General features: G+C 40.8%; 1 protein-coding gene across 1 annotated transcript; it reads left to right on the top strand.

Annotated features, from left to right (window-relative positions):
- The first annotated feature begins 9,951 nt into the window (after positions 1 to 9,951).
- On the top strand, positions 9,952 to 16,965 carry LOC143527223 (visual pigment-like receptor peropsin). Its single transcript, XM_077022273.1, has 5 exons — positions 9,952 to 10,165; positions 13,689 to 13,788; positions 14,780 to 14,884; positions 15,233 to 15,453; positions 16,319 to 16,965. The coding sequence occupies exons 1-5, from the start codon at positions 9,992 to 9,994 to the stop codon at positions 16,766 to 16,768; spliced, it is 1,050 nt and encodes a 349-aa protein (XP_076878388.1). The 5' UTR covers positions 9,952 to 9,991; the 3' UTR covers positions 16,769 to 16,965.
- The last annotated feature ends 2,580 nt before the right edge of the window (positions 16,966 to 19,545 follow it).

The raw sequence follows: 19,545 nt of genomic DNA, 5'->3' as shown, positions 1-19,545 counted from the left end.
TGTTGGATGTAATGGCCCAATCACTACCCAGACTCCCTTGTGGCATTGAGAGAGGAAAAAAGATAGAACATTTGTTTTAGGAACAGGACATCTAACCTGTGAAGTAATTCAATGTCTTTGCATTGACAGAGAGTTCAGATTGAAAATTATTAATTCAGGAATGTTCCTTTATTGTTTACCTACAGCTTTACCAATGTGCTTGTTAACAATCTCATCTCCCAGAACATCCCAGATAGTTGCATTGAGCACTGTGTGATCTTTAAGGGCCACACGTTATGTGACCTAACTCACATCTGGCTACTGGATGTGAATGAGTGGCCTTGTTGCGTTGCTGAGTATCATTGCTCAAGCCATTCACAGGGCGCAAGAAGCCTTTGCATTATAATCCCTCACCAAAGTCTCAAGCCTGGGGCACTGTGATGACCTGACCAGACCTGACTTTCCTTGTATCTGTGAGAGGCCATTGGCATTCTTGTGAAGGCTGCCCTATCTGGTTTTTATGTAGTCATAGTCCTTTTGGGCTAGGAACCAGTAAGTCTGTCTTCAGTTACTGTTCTTGGTTCAAGCCATCTGTTTGATATGAGCATAGTCGATCACCGTAGTGAATATTTGGCCTGGGATGAGGTGTTTGAAGTCTTTCGTAGTCTGCTTGACAGCAAGATCCTTGAGCTTATCTGCACTTATATCGAGAGGAATGTGCAGCTCTGCGGTGTCTGTTTGCAGCATGAACCTGAGGCTTAATTTTGCCTTGACGAGGACAAGGCACTTTCTCTGCCTGGTCTGTTTTTGCCATGTGACACCAGCGTTTTGTACAAGTGTTGACACAGAGTGTACGCGTCACAATCAGCCAGCTTGTCCACACATAGCAGTGGACTTGCCTTGACGTCTGCCAGATCCTCCAGGCTCCTGAGAGCCATTACTGTCATGGTTTGGTTCAAACACCCTGAGCTCTTGCACTTTCTCTCTCAACCCTGTCATAGGGTCTCTTATGCTTGATAGAACGGCTACTTGTGTAATGACTTATGTTTGGTGTTTTATATGTCATTCTGAACTACCTGCACCTGGTAATCAGTTCAGTACTTGTTACTGGTCTGGTTTCAGGTGGGCACAATTCCTAGGAAGGTTTTGGTTCTGTTTTTCTGTACAACTGTTAATTACAAGTGGTGGAGTCTGTTTCCAAAAGCTTAATGCGAGTAATCTGCTCACCCTTTTACCCTATCCGAAGGTGCACACTGACAACTTTAACTTGAGTGACGTTGCATTCAGAGCTACATGAAATCAATCTGAACCTGATATCAGATTGCTGTGTGCTCTTGTTCTCATTATTGAATCTTTTTTAAACCTGTACTTTCCCAGTGTTAAAATACATTTCAGGTTCCTACATTTTTATAGTAGTAGGACATAAATGGGAATTTGGAACAGTTCACCTTTAATGAAAAGCTTCTTTTTTTTAGGTGCCACAAGAAATTGGAGCAGTAAGGAAGTAATTAAAATACAGGAGATTACACAGAACTTGTGTCTATACCTTAATTATGTCGGTAAATAAAATTGTGTGTGGGTCACTAGATTTCACACATTGAAGTGTGAATTGCAGACAGAAAATAAAAGGAAATGCCAAGAATTTTCCAGGGAGTCAATGTGACAACATAATCTTTCTTTTAATTACTGCCTCCGAAACATCCTGTGAGTTTCAGTCATCGTCAGCTGTCTAAGATCAAAGATATTTTCATCTAATTGCTTAACAATTTTAGCAGCTTCAGAGAGGTCATAGTGTTGATGATTACCTTAGCCATGGGCACTTCAAATTTGCACAAGTAGATTTTTTTCTGCAGCTTTTGCTTTGTGTCGTTACACACAAACCAGAAGTCTGTCTACTTAAAGACAGCATGGGCCAATTCTTGATCATTTATTTTACAAATCACAAATATTCCCTCCCTATGTTACACTGCTGAGCTTTGCCAGTGAAGCCCATTTAACAATTTTTTCACCCCCACTATGAATTTGTCTGTACTTGTTGGTAAACTGGTATCTTCTGGCGACATCCAGCTTCCATGCTGAATTACACGTTTGCCCTGTAAACATCTGCATGTGGCTTTAACCAACACACATCATAATTAGATCCACTGGATTCCTGAGCTGAAATGGGAAGCAGTGAACCATGTAGAATCAAACTGATCACATTTCCTATGCCACCTAAATACAGACGTATGGGGAAGGTGGTTGGGCAGTTGAGTTGTTTAATGGGAATTATCCTACCATCCACTAATTCATGTCAACAGTGAGGTTTTGCTAGCTTTCAGTGGAGACATGGGTGTGACATGATGATAACTTACTTCTTTGGTTACTGCATTAAAAACCATGCAACATGGAAGCTAGGACTGCTAAAAATATTGAGCTCTTACAATAACTCAAAGCCTAGTTATTCTGGCTAGCAAAAAATGTGGTTCCACACCAACTCAAAACAGTTTGGAGCACAGATTCCATGAGGTCAGATATCTTAATTCAGGAAAATTACTATAGTTCACTCTGGCATTTTGTCCTCTTTCTCTCACTCAGAGTTATAAAATGTCTCCTCTTGAGATGCAAGTTTGGCAAGAGGTTCTGCAGGTTTCTGTGTTTATATATAGTTGACTGGGTGGTGGTGGTGAGGATGGTTTTGTCGCGAGCGTGCTGATGAAGCCGCAAAGCTTGCCCCAACAGCCCACCACCTGCAGCGCTCAAGGCCAAGCAATTTCATTGCCATCTTCTGGCATCCCGGAGGAATGTGAGTTCAGCAGACGGAGCTCTGAGGCTTGAAGGCAGATCTTCCCTGCTCTGGGATGTTTTGTGAGACATGTTTGATTTCGGTGACCATGCACTGGATAGCGATACGCGCAATACAAATCGCAAGCAATGGGCATTAGTATGTCGGGGCACGTTGGGGCATGTAGGGGCATGAGGCAGGGGCACTGAACGTGCTGCCCCTCGGCACATTCTTTAGAATGAGAGCAGCCATGGCCACCAAAGGATCTGTCGCTCTCCGTCTTCCTCCGTCTCGCTCACGATCAGGTCATGATCAGGTCTCTGCTGCAAAACGTTGTTGAAATTACCTCATCTTCCACATTCATATAACCTATGGCCTAAAACTAACAGGTTAACAAACAAGTGACTGCTTTGGTGTTTTTCTCAGATGGGCAAACCCCCCCCCCCCAACTGCAACTGCATCCAGTCAGACTTTAGGTTTGGAGCTTCATTAAGTGTTCCAGCGCTGGGGCCCAGGTGGTCTACTATGTCTCGTTATAAATAGAGTAAGAGATATGATTGAGACATACTGAGCCTTTCTCCTCTCTGTTCCGGCTCTCTGAGCCACTGAACCAGAGGAGGGACACGAGTCCTATCACATGACCCTGAACAGAGCTCTCCTTCTGAGAGAGAGGGGGAGAGAGAAGGAAGTAACTAGTCCTCGTAAAGCTGAGCATTTTGGTGTGTGTAAATGCAGTCTTTTAAGAGACAAGTGCCAATGAAACGCAAAAATAGAGTTACTAGGGGGAGACATAAACACCTCAAAATACCTACACAATTCCATGCTTACATGTGATATTCATTCTGTCTGAAGTTAACGTGCATCAAAGTTTTACTCAAACCTTTACAACAAGTGTGAAGAAAGGGGGGATTAGTTAATCGAATTAGTAAGGTGTCTCATTTCACATTACATTCATAAGAGTTTAATTCTAGTTGCTTTTTCACACCTAATTTTAAAGGTACACTAGGAATATTTAATTTAATGTAACACTGTGTAATTATGCCTGTGTATGATTCGCTGAGACAAACACATGTAAACCAGCCTCAAGGCAATACATTTTGGTAAACTACACACAAAACAGTTTGCAACCACAAATGAGCTAAATGCTTCACTGACGAGATTGTAGCACACTGCCATTTTACACCCATTATCCCCCTGCAGTAGCTGGCAGGCATTTCCTGAGTACTTAGGATATATATTTTTTGGCATTTAAGAGCATATCTTATGATCGTGGTCTTGGCTGCAATAAAACATTCTAACCTGTTTCTCACCCTCCCAGATTCGAGTCTACCATAGCAATGTTTTTTACTTTTTTATTTTTTTTTATCTGCAGCTTATTACCACATTCCCTCTGGCAATGCAAACCTCCACTAAATCTCTGCAGGTGAATGACACCCCATTTAGAATAGTTAAGACAAGGCACAGGTAGTAATAAGTACTACTACACATAGTTCTAATCCTAACTATCCCATAGTTACAATTTGCTAAATACATATGATTGGACAAAATGGGGTTTTGGTAGTTTTTTTCTATTATCTAGAATATCAAAGCAATATTTACAGTAGATCCAAAAGTGTCCCTGGAAGGTATTACACCCAGAGATAAATATGCGTTCCTGAAAAACAAACATAAATTTGATGTTGCATATGGCTAGGGGCAGGCTGAATAGGGTGATAGGGCAGATTTTAATAGTTTTATTGTGCACCTTAGTACAGTAGTTATGAGCTTGTCATAGCTGTCTTGTCCACGTTATTCACACTGTTCTTGCGTCCGGTATGTACCTATAGAACCCCTGAAGTGAACCAAAGAAACCTTACAGGTGTATAGCAGCTGGGTTGTGAAATGTTTTCAGATCAGATTACCAAAAAGCAGGTGTGCAAAAAATAGACAAAATTAGAACCAGGAACACATAACATGGGTATATGGTGAGATTTAAACTTAGCTTGTTGTCACCAAACTATTAGCAAAAGCAAAAGAGACTACAGGGTACAAAGAATAACCATATTCATTAAATCAACTTTTTTCTTTTAGACCCTGTGGTAGAGTGCTGCTCATGTGGGAAATGAATGCTGGGGTGTCTTTTACTAAATGTGATATGTAAATGTTTAATTGGCTATTCAAACTATGGTCTGTGAAACATCAATCCTAAGGGCAAAATGTATATTAATTATGCTACGTGTGGGCTACATTCACATAACATATGGCATTGTTCAATTCTGATTCTTTTGCTCAGATCACGTTTGATTTCTTGATGATTCACATTTGTAAATCACCTGTGTCTCTAATGTGAACACATCTGTCCTTCAAAGCAGCACACATGCACACAACATTTGAGAGATGTCTCATGGTATTAAACATTGCCCTTTTCTCACTCTGGAGGATAACAAACAATTTGTTAGCTGCACAGAATCAGATTTAGAAGGAAAAAACTTACAGTTGAAACCGACTCGAGGCAGTTGAATGTGTTTGAAAAAGGTTTCTACTATCATGGGTGTGATTACAAATGTAGTAATTAAAAGGAGTTACAGAAGGGTATAAGTACCTGAGAGGGCAGAGGAGGTTCAGACAGTCTTTTTAAGGCCGCTTCTCACAGCTGCAGTCTTGGCAGCCCAGGGAAGTATCTCAAATGAATGCCCTTCACACCAGAGACTACATCAGGGCCAGGCGGAGAGCCAAGACCTCTCTCAAACAAAGCCAGTCAAAGACCTGAGCTTTCTGGATTATCCATCCATGTCGAGCCATGCCTGGCCTCTTACCACAGCAGGTAGGTTTGCACTGATTTACCCCTCCTCCACACACAAACACACCATCACACAAATGCTCATTCACTCCTAGAAAGACTGCCCCTGAAAAATGGACTTGTGGTTTTTCCTCTTAACTAAATCCAAAAGTGCAGGATTTGGTGTGCAAAGTGCTAAATGTCATTCTTCCCAAGAGTCATTTGTGAGACCAGCTTATGCATTTACTAAAGCGTATGCTGTAGAGGATATCTCAATAGAACAACATGCCACTCTCAGACCCCCTGCTGCCGATGGACTGGATCTGTATCTTATACAATTCGTCGCATCATTAGTGTCTAAACCTTTAACATATACTTACCAACCACTTTATTAACAAGACCACTCATAAAAAAGCACTTTAAGGTTGCTGTGACAATGCCATTTTGTGTAACTTTGTGTTTAAAATTTGCACTTCTTCTTCATGATTCCAGTGTGTGTTCCAGTTCTCTGTACGTTGCTGCCTTATGATCTTTTGACAGCTATCCTGCAAATTTAACCTCTTATTGGGCTAAAAAAGACACGTTCTTTGAATCAATGGTCCTATAGTTTCTTACCACTGGCTGAGTTTTGCTGTTACAGTTGAGCTGGCCTAAATGGCAGCCTTGTACTGTCTGAAACTGCTTTGTGGTTCTGGTCCAGCCCAGCACCGCAGGTTTGCCTTACTGTGGATTCATCATACTGTTGATAAAATGAGTCTTATGCAACTGGAAAGTACTTTAAATCAAGTGAGCTTAGCAGATGGAATGGCGCTTCTTTAGAGAAAAAATAATAAATTCTCTCCTAAATAGGTGCTACTTGCATAAGTTTCTTGCTTAAATAAATTCATGGTCAGGGATAGAATTCACCACCTGAATGGACCTGCCCTTACAAATATTTGCATGTGGTTTGGACCCAAAGACCTTGAGCCACTGAATTAAACTGTCCTGCCCTAAGAACTCTAAAATGATGCATATACAGTGAGATTTTATTGCATGCTCTTTAAAAAAGATGTTTGATAAACATTTGTAAGAGAACTTCATTGGAAGGAGTCTATAGGAATATAGACAACCTATCTTATAATCCAAGGCATAAGCCCCCATTACCCCTCTGAGTTTCCATTCTAAGAGCCTTTCAGAAGGACAATTGTGTTTTGATACAATCATCTGTTCTTTGTGTATCTGTCAAAACTGGAGCTCCGAAGATGATTGTTGAACGACAATGAGTCACATCACATCTGAGCAGAATCTGCAACAGGTGAAATGATGCTTTATGAAGGAAGGTTTCACCTGCTGACAGACTCAACAATGAAAGTGCAAAAAAACTTAGTGTAGCCTATGCAGGCAAACTTTAAATCTTCCATAACACACAGAACTCTAATTAAATTATCTGGACACCATTTTTGCTTGAGGTTATTTCCTATGTAACCTGATAGAATCACTGCAGACTGACTCTTCTATTCTCAGGTCAGTGTGGCAAGTGGATCATGCCCATAAGCTTCTAAGAGTTTCACAGCTCATAATCAGTTCATAATCCCAGTCACATGCTTAGCGACCTTAAGAACCAGTTACGTCCACCAGGAATTAACGAATCTGCCTCACACCCCAGCAATCAGCCATAACCATTTCCAAAAGTCATCATGTGCTCACACTCTTAACTCTTTCTCAGTCATCTTGTGTGACGTCATTCTCTAAAGGACATTATGTGCAGAATCCAGTGGAAACGGGTATTAAATTACTTTTAAGGAATGAGACCAGAAACCAGGATGACATCATGTCACCCCCAGCATGATATTGTGGGAGGCTTGAATGGAAATAGGCCACTGTATAGAATAACAGAAAAGCACAAAGCCATTACAAGCTATTTACACAGTCAAGTACCACAGGGTTTTTCTTTGCAAGACAGTCCCTTTGTCAGGGACATAGCACATGGAATCCTTGGATAGAGGAATTTACAGTATATAATGCAGAGATTGCAGACAAAGCCTACAGTTTTAGACAGCAGGTGTCGTGATGACAAAGCAGAAGCACCAGTCCGAGGAGAGCATGCAAACCCGGCTTGGGTGTGTTCTCTCCCGGCTCTGTCCAGAGCCGTGTGGGTTGTTTCTAAGCTGAGTGGAGGCCTGCAGTACTTCATCCCCACAGTGCTCTCTCTCTCTCTCTCTCTCTCTCTCTCTCTCTCTCTCTCTCTCTCTCTCTCTCTCTCTCTCTCTCTCTCTTTCAGCAGAGCTCATAAGGAGGGTTGATAACGAGAACCGGAAATGGCAAGCGGCCTTTTCCAGCCACATCCGGAGTGCCGGGGAAGGGGGGGTTGGTTTGGGTGGTAGTGGTGGTGTTGGTCTGCGGCTTGAGCCCTCACGGAAAACAAGGTGTGTACTGTGAACTCCGGTGCTGCTAACAGACTCCAGTTACCCCTGGTGGGGGAGGGCAAGGTGGAGAGAGAGTGTGTGCTTCAGAGTGATACAGTTTTGAGCGTGTGTGTGTGTGTGTGTGTGTGTGTGTGTGTGTGTGTGTGTGTGTGAATGTGGGGTGGGGGGAGGTTACACAGTCAAGAAGGGCGAGGCTAATGCAGACCAGGTTGATGGAGTGTGCTGCCTTGAGCTGAGCTGTCAGATTACCTCCATCTGCCATTCTTAAAAATAACCCCTAATCCCCCAAAAACGTTTTCCCTTTCCATCAAAACAAAAGGTATACCAGCATGAATGACACTAGAGTTGAATGTGAAAGCCACATTATGTTTATGGCTGTGTTTCCAAAATGAGTAAATGAAATCAAGGGCTGTTCTTAAGAGATCATGGGAATCTAATGATCTGGAGATAAGGTTGAAGACTTCCAGGGGCAGCACCTCTTGCCTTGGGGCTGAGAGGGAGGAGTTAAGGAATACATTGCCTGGTCTCAGGAGAGGCACTTCATCACCTAAATTTAGCAGTTCACCAGGGCAGGGGCAAAAACTGCTTGTTTGTAACACATTGTTATAATAGTCCCATGCAAATTGTTACCAGTCCAGATGGGGTCCAGTTGTACAAGAAAACATTATTCAAATGATTACAATCTAAACCACGACAGGGTTCAGACAACCCTGAACCCTTTCTTTGTACTGACAAAACAACTTATATTAACGTTTGAATATGCTATAGTGCTATCAAGAATCCCTGGTGTACATTGTCATTTAAAACTTTTCAGAAGGCTGGAACATTGAACATTAATAGTGTCTGAACATTGGTGCTGGACAGGTCAGTTCAGATGTGTGGAGCTACACACACACTCTACAAACCTGTTATGCATCTATGAAGATATTATCCTCGACTTGTATGTTTTATGTACGTTTTCTCTTATGTTGTCAAATTAGTTTTTGTATCTCATATATTTGTCTTATAACTTTTCAATAATCCTGTGTTTCAGTGTGTTGAAATTCTTTCTTTCAGCACCTTGGACAGTCCTAATGTCTTTGCAAATTATATAACATTAAATAATTGCTCTGTACTTTCTCCATTAATACTATATCTAAATAAGCATAAATGTTTTCAAGTTGTTATTGTTGCTGTGTTTGCAAAGTTCTTTTGTTTGTTCCATCTGTTGCACAAGTAAGACAAAAATTGGATTAGGCATGTCTGTGGTACAGAAGAGTAGCGATTGCTTGGCCAATTCATGTGGCTTCACAAAAGGATTTTTTTTACAAGTCGGGTGTGTCTAATCTATAATGGAGAAAATGGACATAAATCTGAATCTGAAAAAAGCAGTAATATCACTCAACGTGTCTTGGCGGAATAACAACTTTAGTTCTGTTGAAAACAAAGCGGCACTTTCTCAACACGGCGAGATGGTTGTTGGAGTCTATCTGCTGGTTTTGTGTGGGTAGAGTCTTGGATTGCTGTGGTTTTTGACACCTCTTGATGAAAAAAGTTTCATAGGAGGGGAAATTTTTTCTGAGATGATTTTTGCAATAATTTGCTCCATTCTTTTCCTCTTTTGCTTCATTGATCACCACTTCCACCTCTCAGACATTTGAATCTACTTCACTTAGTGAAAAGTTTAGATGAATGGTTTTTAAATTTGGAAATTAAATATAATTTTATAGTCAGAAATTATGCACTACAGCTTGTGTTTGCAATAACTAGAAAAAATAAGACTCAGGGCATATTGCTGAGTTTAGCCATTTTGCCATTTTCTCTACATTTTGCACAATATAGAGCAGCAGCGTCTTTGGACCAATAACCTCTGACCAACATAAGGTTGCTATCAGCTGGTTACATTTAACCTGGTAAACTGGATTTTTCTTGCTGGAGATTTTAGCTAAGGATTATATAATGTGCCCACAGGTCTTCTCACTAAATACACTGTTAAACATTACAGATAAATCTCAATTTGATGCTGAGGTCAATCCTGTCACTGGACGCTGGTTTTGCATGCCTTGTGTTTCAGGCTTGCTCTCTTGTGCTGGGAACGGTATCGTGATGTTGGTCCTTCACAGCCAGAGATTCATCCTTCAGGCTTCAGATCTGCTGACACTGAACCTTGCGGTCACCGATGCGGCTATGGCTGTGTTCGGGTACTCCAGGGGGATTGTGAAAATATTCAATGTTTTCAGTGATGGTGGATATGTCATCACATGGATCTGGAATTGCCAGGTAGGAGATTTTAACATGTGTCTTTGGAATTATACATGTATACCATGATACAAACACACTGCATGCTTATGTGCAAACATATCTCATATGTAGTGATTATTTTATATGGTGTCTGCTTTCAGATATGTATACTTTACATGAATGATACTACTACTACTACTAATACTGCCAATAATAATAATAATAATAATAATAATAATAATAATAATAATGCTTACAAAAGCAAAATAGGGCATTTTGCACTAGCTTATTAAATAAATATGAAATGTAATAATTAAAACAACCAGCTACCCAGCTAACACACTGCAGTAGTCTAATCTGGACATAATGGAAAGTGTACACTTTCTCAGCATCATGTGGGTTTGGCATATGTCTTATTTGGGATGGTATTTGGAATATGAGGACCTCCCGGTCACTGATAATAATTCTAAATTTGAACTAGAAGTCCCATTTGAATGTTATTTTAATTTTATGTGGACATCACACATCTAACACATTTGACTTCTGAACTGTAGACTTCTGCCAAATTAAGTCAAAAATGTCTAGAAACCAAATACTTTTACAGAGGCATCACTCTCTGAAGCCAATAACCAATTATTCAGAGATGTCTACTGACGATTTTATGTCGCTAGTGAAACAAGGTCATAGGTCAGTTTTGAAACTCTCCCAATTCTTTTTGCTAGAAGCTTAAAATGATTCTTTAGAATTTCTGACTCTCTAAGTACAATATCATGAGGTGCTGACATAAACAAGTGCACACTGTTTTGTTCTTCAGCTGATAGGTTAACTGCACACACACATACACACCCACACCCACACACACACACACACACACACACACACACACACACACACACACACACACACACACACACACACACACACACACACCATGTCTCTCACCAGTTCTTGTCCTCCTTAAAATTGAATTCCAAACAATCTAAAAAGTTGGGTAACGGCGTCATTTTGTCAGTAACGGGATAATATAATTAATTACTTTTCCTGTCGTTACAATGCCGTTGACTTTACTGGTCATTAAAAGCGGTGCGTTACTATATATTGATATACTAACAGTAATTCGAGCGGACCCCTGCCCAGGCTAGTGAGGAGTAACAGATCTCGATAGGTCACAGTTCTCGGTGTAACACCTGTTTAACTTAACAAATCAGTAAGCGATTTGCTAAGGCAGCGTTATGGTAGCCAATCAGAGCCAGTGTTTTTGCACGCGTGCCGAAGCACACCAGTGACACATGACACAAACAGAGAAGAGGCAGAAATGGCGAGTCAGGAGCAAGCCGAAGAAAAATTTACATTTTCAAGGTGGCGATATAACCATTATTTTAAAAAATACTTGAAGTTCCTGAATGTCTACCAGACTGGGTATTTGATTTATTTAATTAAGAATAGAGGTTTTATTGTTAAGTTTACTTCTGTTGTGAAAAAACCAGTTGTCTCAGGTTGAGAGAATTTAATTTCATTTGATAGATGTAAATGCACTTTATATAGTGTAACTGTTTACTTTTGCTTTTTTTTTTTGGGAGATTTGGGAGATTTTGAAAGATTTGGGATTTTATCCTGCACTGGTCTGTGGATGTGCAATAGATATCAAAAGTTAAACACATTTCTGATCTACTCATTTCAACTGACTGTGAAAACTGCTTTTTCAAAAAATCCTTATTCATTGGCATATAACTTTTTTTTTTACTGTAATGCAAATAGTTACTCTCCCTGGTAACGAGTTACTTTTATTATATAGTAATTCAGTTACTAACTCAGTTACTTTTTTGAACAAGTAGTGAGTAACTATAACTAATTACTTTTTTAAAGTAATGTTCCCAACATCTGGTCAACAACCAGCTATGATGAATGTAAATACAGGAGAAAACTAGAAAGTAAAGTTTGTGAACAAACTTTAAGTTGGCTTGACAAAGCCTAACAGCATGAAAACTATGTTAACTATGTTAATTGATAAGAAGTTATAGTAATTCTACTTAGAGACTAATGGTTTAAATTTTAAATTAAATTAAATTTCTTGACAGCTGAAGCACTTATAAAATCAATGACATCCTATTGGGATGAATGAAAAATTTTAATTGGGTGGATAGATGATTTTAAAGTTCAAACAAACTTGAAAAAAAAAAGGTTTGTTTTGGTGTGGTGGATTTATTTGTAAAATATGCTGGGTTTACCAAAAGCATTAGGAAAAAAACAAACATATAACAAGTATGAATCTGCTTTTATGAGCTATTGTTCATGTTATCTGTTTGAAAGAAGAATTTCGAATGGCCACTTTGTGAACATCTTACAACAAGTCTGAGATTTGCTTGTAGTGCTCAGCCAGTCAACATTCTTGATCCAAAATCCTCGAGCACTGGTATTCAGTAAAATCTTCTGACTGTTAAAGGTAAACATTTTGGGGATTGGAGTTACGTCGTGTTAAGCTTCCTGTTTTTAAAAGTCGATGTGGTGAGGCTTGCACCACGTGAAGAGTGATGATGCAGGTCAGGAGAACATGCTGTCTGTTATGCACTGAACTGGAAGCAGAGGTGGGCAGTAAAGTTTCAGAAAGTAAAAGTTCTCACCAGGATTTTGCCCAAGCTTGCTAGATTTTCTGATTAGTGCAATCCATGTCAAATTAGTGGAAGCACCACAAATGATCACGTCTATGTGACTTCCACCGAAGGTGAGACATGGCACATCGGAACAATAGTCTGCGTTTTCCTCGTACTTGGCTTGGAATTTGTCCTGCTTATTTTCACGTTCCAGGGTAGTTGGGAGGAAATCTCCCCGCGCCGGCCTCTGTGTGTGTGCTGTCCATGCAGAGCCTTAGAAAAACTCACTTGGCAAACAATAACAGGCTGAAGCTCTTCCTTGTTTTAGATGTACAGAGATATGAGTGCCTGCAGAGGCGCCTGTGGACCGGGGAGCACATCTTTAATCCAGACACAGCATTATCTCATCTCCCAGTCATTTTGGCCCCTGGGGCGGCAGGTTCAAGGGTGAACCTCATTTCAGGGAAGCTCCCTACACACATGCACCCTATACCCTATGCCCTACTCAAGAGTAGTCAGTGGCCTTTCAGAGTTATTTAATAACTTCATGCATCAGATCCCTTATGAAATATATATATATACATTTGCACACATGACATTTGCAAATGTTACATCTATTGATGTGTTGGTAGAGTTAAGTGGCAGCAGTGTTGCGTTGCAGCGGTATTGAGTTGCAGCGGTGTTGAGTTGCAGTGGTGTTGAGTTGTAGTGGTGTTGAGTGGCAGCAGTATTGAGTGGCAGCAGTGCTAAGCGGCCATGGCAGCAGGCTTTTTGTACAAAGCCACAATGCACCACACACAAAGAGGCATACAAGGGCACTCACGCCGGGTGAACCAGGGAAGTCCTCAAGCTAACGTTTTGGGATATCTGACCGAGCTGAAAAACAAACAGGGAGGTTACTTGGAGAGACCACTGATCAACTGTGATATAATCTCTGTCTCTTTTTAACCCCTCCCCAACTCCTCCTTTAGGTGAATGGTTTTCTAACCCTACTCTTTGGTCTGTCCACTGTCAACACCCTTACAGTCATCAGTGTTACCAGATACCTCAAAGGACGTCATTCAAAAAAAGGTAAAACGATCAAAGAACTCTGGTTAGTTTAAAGTCAAAACTGAAACATCAATCTCTGGTTAGACTAGAGTGAAAAGAAAAACTAAAGTTAGAAAAAAACACTGCCTTGCTGATTATAGGGGTATATAGACAATATTAATCTCTAAAATAAGGTCTGTAAAACTAGTTAAATGCTCACCCACATATAACTATTGATAAAAAACGTAGTTATTAATGTTTATAATATTTATTTCAGTAACTACACTGAAACAGATATGACAGGTTTGCACTTACACTGTGTGACACTGTGTAGTTAGGTATGAGTCTGAATGCACTGGCATGACCTTAGAGATACGGATAAAATGAATTCCATCATCATTTTAGGACAATGCAATTATGTAATCCGAGGTAAAATAATGCCATTAATTTTAGATGAAGTTAACCACTCTTGTCACAGCTGCTCAAACAACTGAGGATGTTATATCTGAAGCTGTATTGAAGATTATTGACACACGTGCAGTTATATAAATCATAAATTAGGGTACACATACAACAAATAACTTCAGTCTTTTTTATTGTTCCTTACTCAGTGCGATATGTGCTGTGTCAACAGTGCTTCTTTTCATTGGCAAAGGTTTGCACGGGCGGTTATGCTGAGAAGAGTTTATTGTTCCTAAAATGCCACAGTGTGACATTTATAACCACCCAAATTCTGTACTTTAACCTTCTTCCATCTGTGTCTCACTTTGTTTTGATAAACGATCGCATTGGTGCCTCCACCCACAGGCATTTCTTTCCTGTGCACATGTAGCAACACTAGCTAGGTTTAGTTTCATGCCTTAGCAATAGACTTCTGTGGGATGCTCTTGTTTCTGATCACTTCTGGTGCTACGGTTGATCCTATATTTTTATATGAACCACCCTGAGATGTCTTTTGCACAGGTTGCCCAGTCTGTTTTCTGACAGTCAGTTGAAGGTGATGACTGGTCTTCTCTCTGATGTGTGTTCACAGCATATATCATGAGCAGAAGTACTATCTTCATATCCATTGTCTGCATTTGGATGGGAGCACTTTTCTGGTCCATGGCCCCACTGCTGGGTTGGGGCAGCTATACAGGTGCACATCAGAGACAAATGGACTAATTAGACAGTATCCATGAGTTTGAAATGAGCATATTTTTACATACTTGTAGTATGCATACAGTATATGAATGTGTATGAATCTTTGTGTGCACACTGTGTATTTATAAGAGTTATGCATACTGTTAATCTAACATTATATGAGAAAATAAATGATGTCTTTAAATAGGCATGGGATCATAATGGATCAATATGATCTGTGAACATTCAGAGAAACCCTGTATTCTATTGTAAGAATAGAATAGAATAGAATAGAATAGAATAGAATAGAATAGAATAGAATAGAATAGAATATGCACCATCTCACCATGGTGTTACTCCACAGACAGTGGCTATGGCACGTGTGAAGTGGACTGGTCCAAATCCCATTGCAGCATGTACCAGTCCTTCGTTATCTCCATCCTGACCTCCTGCTTCATTGTCCCTGTGCTGGTCATTCTCTTCACATACATATCCACCATAAACACGGTTAAGAGCTGCAACACCATGTCGGTCAATGGATGCTTCTCCGAAAGGCAAAGGAGAGTGGAGAGAGAATTGACCAGGGTATGTGTCAACCCACACAAAAACACCTGCTGAACTGACATCAGATGAAACACAGACTGCAAATATTCATTCTTGATTGGGTCCCTGCTGTAGACACTTGCATCGATATTCAAGAGATTTCCCTATGTGATATCAACCGTCCAATGGGAGGAACCAAAAATGATTACAGACTTTGCAGTGTTATTCATGAATAATCAACGTCCCTCGGCAAAAGCTGGGTGGCTCGCCACAGGGCTATCATTTCCTGGAGCCAAAGCTCCAAATGAATCACTCACAAGGGTTTCATTTCAAACCCTGGTCTCCGAGGACTAATCACCAGCTCTAGTACCAGAGTACACAAAGGCGACTCAGTCAGACAAAAGAACAATTTCCAGCCCAAACAGAACATAAAGCTGTTTGATTATGTGTGGGTCTGACATCGTGTGGTGAGGACGTCATGGGTGGTGGCACATGTTCGCCTTCGAGCTCTCACAGCTGTTCCTGCTTAGGCAAATCTTGTAGCACATGCCGCCGGCAGCAGGCTCTTATATTAGCAAACGGTTGCAACAGAGCAACAGATGATGATAGTATTTCTCCTCTCGTCACATCTCATGTCTCTGTGATTCATTTGATATAATAAAAGACTTCTAATTGCACAGATGGCAGTAACAAAAACAGTGATGTAAAGATAAGCTATAGGTGAAGGAATATATCACTGTGATGTGTGCACAGCTAATGCTAAAGCAGTTTGGTAAATATCCCACAAATGTCCCTAGTGCCGTCAGACCTATGGTCATTTTGTTTGCCCTTGTGCAAAGATGAATTTGACAGATCTGTTTTCAGTTACAGGCTTTGCCATCTCTGTCTCCTGTACATGTAACTGCAGGTTTCCATGGCCATCAGCACAGCCTTCATCCTGGCCTGGTCTCCATATGCCATAATGTGCATGTGCTTGTCTTGGGGTCTACACGTGCCCAGGACGGTACATCTCTTCGCCTGCCTCTGGGCCAAGTCAGCTTGCCTTTACAACCCGTTCATATACCTTGCTGTGAGCTCCAGGTTCCGCGGGGGTGTCGCCGCCCTGGTGCCAGGCTCCTGCAGGACACACAACTCCATCCGCCTCCTGCGCTTCACGTCGTTTACACCCAGGGCTGAGCTGATGTCAGTGGCGTTGGTTAGCCCCCCACAGGGAGAGGTTAATCAGTGCAAGCTGGGCCTACTGCCAGAAGACAAAGACTCTGGGTTTAACACACTGCCTCAACTCAGCAAGGGGCACTTTGACATCCTCCTTCCTAAAGCTGCTGATTTAACAGAGTATGAGTGTGACAGACTTTGAAAGGTCACCTCAGTTTTTTTTTTTGTCTTTGAAGTTGCATTTTGGTTGTGTTGAAAGAACTGAACTTTTGCAAAAAAATGAACATTGAATCCCTAGGTCTGAGAGCTAGCCTTGGAGGTCACGACCTTTGCACTGCAACTTGACCCTGGTTTGATGATGCTAATAAAATCCTTTTTTCTCCGAAGCAGTTCTGTCTGCTCCAGGCTCATGCCAGGTAGAACATTTGATGGTTTCAAGTTCTGATTCTCTGTGTGTGCAAGCACTGTGCTATTTTGTGTAGGCCTTCGTTAAGGTAATGGGCCATCACATAGCACAAACGCTGTGGACTATTTTCCTCCTTTGTGTTTTCAATGAAGCCTCAGTGAGACTTCACTGAGACCTGCAGCCGAAGCTCTTAAAATATCACCAATAAAAAACAGTGCAGTATTAGTCGCCACATGACATAAGCAGACCCTGAATTCCCCTAAATTCTAAATACTTTTACCACCTGAATGCTTGTATGATTTATTTAATCATTTTCATTAGTATGACTAATTAAAATTATTTAATTTGAAGGTATCAAGATGGTGCACTCAAACAAGGAATGTGATTCTTTATCATTTTTGCAATCAGCTGAAACAGAATAAGGCCTTTGAAAGCCATATTGCAGCAATAGAGACCTGCTGTGGCTGTGCTTTGCCCACAGGGAGATTTTCAGATGATGTTCAGATAGGTTCAGTTAACCACATAAAACAGCCAACGTTCCCAAGCAAAAGCTAATTATGCTTCTTTGTGCTCTGCTGCAAACCAAAATTATGTCAGTGATTGCATTTGTGCTGTTGTTTCTGCAAAGAAATCATAGCTGGGAGAGAGAACTCCCAGTGTAGCACAGTGCACTGGAAATGCTGGATTTAGACTCCAACATGTGGTGCATGAGAAGCAATTACAGTAACTTAAAGGTATATTTTATGAATTGAGCTGTTTAAGAAAATGTCACACCTATGTTCTGGTACAGCCAGTAGATTGTGGACAATTTCCTTGGTTATGGAATATTCAACCTCTTTAGATTCTTTTACGCCCCCTGCTATGGGCTATGGTCATAATCACCTGCACAATGAGCCCTTTTACGGAGGTCCTAAAACCATTAATTCAAAATGTTATGCAGTCTCCACACCCATAAGTGAACATTTACCCCTTGAGAAACCTTTTTGTCCCAGTGTGCACCAAGTAGAGATCCAGTCAGATCTAGGAGAAGTTGTGAGGTGCTGTGTAAGGAATTAACCTGCCTGTGTGATTTAGGTCCCAGAGGCCATGGTTACAGATGGTGATGATCCTCAGGGTTACAGATAGTGATGATAACTAAGGGTTACAGATGGTGATGATCCTCAGTGTTACAGATAGTTATGATAACTAAGGGTTATAGATGGTAATAATTTTCGATTACAGATGGTGATGCTCCTCACAGTTACAGATGGTGATGATCTTCAGTGTTACAGATGTTGACAATCCTCAGTGTTACAGATGGTGATGATCCTCAGTGTTACAGATGGTGATGCTCCTCACAGTTACAGATGGTGATGATCCTCAGTGTTACAGATGGTGATGATCCTCAGTGTTACAGATAGTGATGATAACTAAGGGTTATAGATGGTGATGATCCTCAGTGTTACAGATGGTGATGATCCTCAGTGTTACAGATAGTGATGATAACTAAGGGTTACAGATGGTGATGATCCTCAGTGTTACAGATGGTGATGATAACTAAGGGTTATAGATGGTGATGATAACTAAGGGTTATAGATGGTGATGATCCTCAGTGTTACAGATGGTGATGATCCTCAGTGTTACAGATGGTGATGATCCTCAGTGTTACAGATGGTGATGATAACTAAGGGTTATAGATGGTGATGATCCTCAGTGTTACAGATGGTGATGATCCTCAGTGTTACAGATGGTGATGATCCTCAGTGTTATAGATGGTGATGATCCTCAGTGTTACAGATGGTGATGATCCTCAGTGTTACAGATGGTGATGATCCTCAGTGTTATAGATGGTGATGATCCTCAGTGTTACAGATGGTGATGATCCTCAGTGTTACAGATGGTGATGATCCTCAGTGTTACAGATGGTGATGATCCTCAGTGTTATAGATGGTGATGATCCTCAGTGTTACAGATGGTGATGATCCTCAGTGTTACAGATGGTGATGATCCTCAGTGTTATAGATGGTGATGATACTCAGTGTTACAGATGGTGATGATCCTCAGTGTTACAGATGGTGATGATCCTCAGTGTTATAGATGGTGATGATCCTCAGTGTTACAGATGGTGATGATCCTCAGTGTTACAGATGGTGATGATCCTCAGTGTTATAGATGGTGATGATACTCAGTGTTACAGATGGTGATGATACTCAGTGTTACAGATGGTGATGATACTCAGGGCTACACAGCAACTCTTCTCTTTGGCGCAGAGCTGTCAGAGGAGAATAAGGAGAGAAGACCAAACAATGGCTTTCTGTCATTTTTACACACCTACATATGACTCTTTGAACCTCCCGGGAGTAGTGTCTCCTCTGCTCACTGGTAAAAATCAAGTTAGACAAACAATCAGTTGAGCTGTATGCTTCAAGTGCTCCAAATAATACATTTCTGTTAAACCTTTGAGTGGATTGGATAACAAGTTTGACATTTGACCATGTAGATAGATAAATAAATAAATAAATAAATGGACAGACAGACAGACAGACAGACAGATAGTCAAACTACAATTCTTACAGTAAGACAGATAAGAGAGA

Source organism: Brachyhypopomus gauderio, chromosome 1 (genome assembly GCF_052324685.1).
Source record: "Brachyhypopomus gauderio isolate BG-103 chromosome 1, BGAUD_0.2, whole genome shotgun sequence".
In the NCBI taxonomy this organism is placed as follows: domain Eukaryota; kingdom Metazoa; phylum Chordata; class Actinopteri; order Gymnotiformes; family Hypopomidae; genus Brachyhypopomus; species Brachyhypopomus gauderio.
The sequence above is the reverse complement of the archived record's forward strand: the minus strand, read 5'-3'. Positions and strand labels throughout refer to the sequence as shown.